The sequence below is a fragment of the Gadus morhua genome, chromosome 9 (genome assembly GCF_902167405.1).
Source record: "Gadus morhua chromosome 9, gadMor3.0, whole genome shotgun sequence".
NCBI classification, from domain to species: domain Eukaryota; kingdom Metazoa; phylum Chordata; class Actinopteri; order Gadiformes; family Gadidae; genus Gadus; species Gadus morhua.
This window is the reverse complement of record NC_044056.1, coordinates 10,660,036-10,664,459: the sequence shown is the minus strand read 5'-3', so window position 1 is coordinate 10,664,459 and position 4,424 is coordinate 10,660,036. Positions and strand designations below refer to the sequence as shown.

The window sequence follows — 4,424 nt, the reverse complement described above, 5'->3', positions numbered from 1 at the left end:
TTAGGTCCGCTGTAGGTCAAGGCCTAAACCGGTGATCAATAGTATAATGATGACATTTCATTTGATCGTGGTTTGGCTCAGGATTAAAAGTTATAAAACTGGGAAATGGCTGTTGGTAGTCCCGTTTCAGCGCATGATGGCCCCCGATAAATGTTCCGCTGAAATCTCACTCCAAGGTTTTCTGAAATCTTTCTTAAACAAGGAGATAGTATTTTACTTCATACGTTTGTATCGAGAACTGATTCCTGTTAATAAGTAATCCCAGAATAAATCTTTCGGTATTTTACTATGTTTTTACACATTTATATAATTTACTTTGAAATGAAGAGGCTTTTGTTGTGGTAGCCAGTCTTGAGCCTTTATTATAATCTCAATGAAAGCATCAGAGCAGTTTATCTCAATAGCTTCTGCTTACAATGACGTCCACAAATCTGGAGAGCCGAAATAATGTGTTGATATTTAAAATGTGTTATGAAACATTATCCGACAATTGAAACATCATTGATTGATTGCAGTTTAAGTCACAAATATATTGTGATTCATGGAAAATTCAAATAGAAAAAAATAGGATATCCAACCAATGATTTATTAGCAGTGTAATGAGACTTACCAGACCGGGGAATTAAAAAATTTGCCAGGCTACCTTTCTGCTCTCTTTGTAAAGCATAAACTCTCAGCTTCATTCACCGTTAGTAACAAACAAATAGCAACACAAAAGCTACTTTAACATCAATATTAATCGTAATAATTTGCTTGAATCAAAAACACAATAAAGAAAAGGGAACTCCCTCTTAAATACTCACATCTTTTTCTTTCTTTAAATAGAAAATATCATCCCAGTTAAATGTTATATTCTCAATCCTCTCTTCTGTTCATAAGCAAAATGCTAAAAAGAGACATTTACAAAAACCAAAGGTCCTATCCCATTCTGCAGCAGAGAAATGCAAAGCTTATGTCGATATGAACCCCTTCTCTTCCCCCCCACTACAGCAATAACCTGTATGCATTTGTTAATCACATAAAAATGTCTGCATGTTATTGTGGGAGTGTGTGTGGATGATGGCTGGTTGAAGCAACCTCCCCTGGTCCAAGTCTGATTTGACTGTGGGGCCGGCTTGGTGAGGCTGCACACCTGTTGTGCATTGAGCGATCAATGTGCCCAGGTGTAACCAGCCGTCACCACACACAACACACTCAGGGAGAGATCTCCTGCATGGCAACATGGAGCACCAGGCCATGTATCATTATCAGCAAACAATTGTCGTTGCAATGAACCGAATTCAACACCATCACCCTGCGTCCTTTGTCTGGGGGAGCCCAGTAAAGGTGGAGAGTAGCATTGACATTGCTACAGTTATCTTTGTTGTTTGCTTATTTTCAGGTGTAAACTGCCGTTGAAACCGGTTCTTCCAGGCTAAAATAATTTATGAATGGCAGATTTTTGTATTAGGAGGGGGCGGAAGTTTTCCAAAATTGTCGGTTCTCATTTGAAAAGGCAGTATTGTCCTGTAATGATAAGAGTTCGACACTAGAGCGCTGTCATGTAATTATCAGAGAGCCTCGCAGTTCGCCACTAGGGCGCAGCATTGTCCCCGAGTTTCCCTGTGGCTTCTTTCTTCCTCCGTTCCAGCTTCCAGAGCTCCGGGAAAAAAATACTCCAACCTCCCTCCTCTCTATATGTTCATACTGTACACGGCAACAACAGGAGTCTCTCACTCCCACAGTGTCAAACGTAGAAGTTGCTCCCAATCGCGGATGTAGAATCCAAATCCAAACGACTTGTCCTATTTTGGGAGTTGAACCAGCCATTGAAAAAAATCATCCAAACTTCATCACGTGTCCCTTCACTGCAAAGAGTCGCTCCTCCTCCTCCTGTTAGCATCAGTATCATCTGTTAGCCTCCCAGATGGCTAATGGCTCCTTCTCCTTCTGTTAGCATTAGCCTCCTCCGTTAGCCTCCCAGATGGGCTGCTCCTCAAACTCGGGAGCTGGTGTAGAGTGAGCGTAGCCGGCGTGCTAGCGTAGCCTCCAGCTGCTCCAGGGGTGACTCCACGCGGGGCGACCCCCCGCCGCGGGCCCCGGCCTGGGGCCCCAGCAGGAGGGCTCGGAAGCCCTCTCTCTCCAGCAGGGCGGACATGTTCTGCAGGAAGTAGCCCTCGCAGAACGCGCTCAGTTCCAAGGAACCGTGGGCCTGGACGAAGAGAAGAGGGGGGGGGGGGGGGTTAGTGTGTGTATGCGTAGCGTGCGTGTGTTTGTAGTGTGCGTGGTAGTAGCGTATTTGTGTAGTGTGCGTCTGAGTAGATTTATAGCCACATCACTCTTCTTTAGTTTCGTGTGTGTACCTTGGCCGTCCTGTAGATGTTGACGGCGTTCTTCAGGGTGATGTGCTGGGAGCAGATGAGCTCGCAGTGCCTCTGCAGCGCCACCAGCTGGAAGACGCTGGCCGCTGACAGCAGCTGAAGAGAGAGGAGGACAGGGGGCCGCCGTCAACGCCTGGCTGTTTTTACTCATCGCTCCCATGTTGGGTCAGGTCCCATAAGCAGGAGCCAGTCCTGAAGTCAATCTCGCAAAATGGCGTTTTACTTCTTATTTCTCAAACACACACAGATCTGCATGTTAATAAGGTAAAGATCGTGTTCTTACCTCCAGCAGGGAGCCCACGTTGGTCTTCAGAGACTCTGTTCCGCCGCAGTACAGGTAGGACATCATGATCTGGTACAGGGTCGGAGAGAAGGTGAACTTGAGGTCGCAAGACAAGGGGCCAACATATGCGGTCACATTTGGGGTCACCTTTGGGGTCACGTTTGAGGTCACATTTGGGGTCAAGTTTGGGGTCACATATGGGTTGAAATTTGGGGTCACGGATGGGGTCGTATTTGGGGTCGCATTTGGGGTCAACTCTGGGGGTTAAGGGACGGCGAAGGCTACCTGAAAGATGCTGTACTTGACGTCGCTGATCTCGATGCAGTTGCCATGGTTTCCGTCGGGTCCTGACGACAGCAGCAGGCTCTTGAACCTTGAGCCAAATCAGACAATAGACCCGTTAGTTTGGACCAGAACCATATCTTACTATGGCTCTCTTTGTATTCTTACAATAGGCTGTGTTTAGAAGAACCGAAAAACAAATCCTAAAATGAAAGACAACCATAAATCCAAACACTAAACCCCAAACACATTAACCCTAAAGCTAAAGACCAAACCAGAGACTACACCCTAACCTATAACCCTAAAGCTAAAGACCAAAGCAGAGACTAAACCCTAACCATTAACCCACAAGCTAAAGACCAATCCAGAGACTAAACCCTAAGGTTTAACCCCAAGCTGCTCTTCCACATTCTATCCATCCCGCCTCTCCTCACCGGTCTGAAGCTGTGATCAGGAGGACCCTATGGGCGTAGAACGGCTTCCCCTCCACGATGAAGGTCACGTCTGACATCTCCTGGTTGTTCAGGAAGTGAGGGTCTGAGGGGGAAGAGATCGTCAAGAACCGCGACGCACTCCAGCAGATTGTTACATGTCAAACCTAATTCAGGCCAACCAACTGTTGTTCTGTGGTCCCGAGAATCTGTTCTACGGACTATTGCTGACATTCAGGCCCTCCTGCTACTAATACATGCATGAACACTTGCTATGCTGTTAATTATAACCATAGTTGGTTTTGTATCACATTGAATAAAATATCATTTATAGATCTTAGTTATTTCAACATAAGCATAAAATGAGATTTACGTTTCTTTGCCAGGAAGTATCCCGGCCCATACAACAAACCAGGATAAAACTATCCAGCGTACATATTTTCCATATCTTTTAAACCACCATGAGAGGGGGGGGTGGGGGTTTACCGAGCTGAGCGGACAGAGAGGGCTTCGTCTCAGGGATGGACGGGAGGGGGGCCGGACCGAAGCAATGGCTGAAGATGGCGCCCAACTGCTGAATGATGGCGTCATTCTGGAGGGAAAGAGGATGACTCTTGTTATGGGATACATCATACGTTTATGTTCAGCGTTTCACCTTCAGGTTAAAACCTTAACACATCTACCTTTACATTTAGCGGAATAAAAGGCTGAGAAGCAATCAATCCAAAACGGAGTAGCTATCAAAAATGTATGGTGCGTTATTATTATCTGAGTCATATTTTAAGGTTAATCTGGATAAAGCCAACGAGGCACAGTGAATACACAGCGTTAGGACGATAGAGTTAGGTTGGATATCAAAATTTCGCCGAAATATCACGCGCACACACACACACACACACACACACACACACACACACACACACACACACACACACACACACACACTAAAAAAACACACACACAAACACATGCACACGCGCAACTGAAAATGCACACACACACACACACACACACACACACACACACACACACACACACACACACACACACACACACACACACATGTAC

The 4,424-nt window shown here is 45.8% G+C and overlaps 1 protein-coding gene across 1 annotated transcript in view; it reads right to left on the bottom strand.

Annotated features, from left to right (window-relative positions):
- Positions 1 to 336: 336 nt before the first annotated feature.
- Positions 337 to 4,424, bottom strand: part of abtb2b (ankyrin repeat and BTB (POZ) domain containing 2b) — a 49,752-nt gene continuing 45,664 nt past the window's right edge. Inside the window, exons 11-16 of the mRNA XM_030365323.1 lie at positions 3,843 to 3,948; positions 3,360 to 3,462; positions 2,929 to 3,016; positions 2,644 to 2,712; positions 2,343 to 2,456; positions 337 to 2,191 (exon numbers count right to left, since the gene is read on the bottom strand). Of these exons, the coding sequence (XP_030221183.1) occupies positions 1,976 to 2,191; positions 2,343 to 2,456; positions 2,644 to 2,712; positions 2,929 to 3,016; positions 3,360 to 3,462; positions 3,843 to 3,948 (696 nt within the window). The 3' untranslated portion in view covers positions 337 to 1,975. The remainder of the gene's footprint in view (positions 2,192 to 2,342; positions 2,457 to 2,643; positions 2,713 to 2,928; positions 3,017 to 3,359; positions 3,463 to 3,842; positions 3,949 to 4,424) is intronic.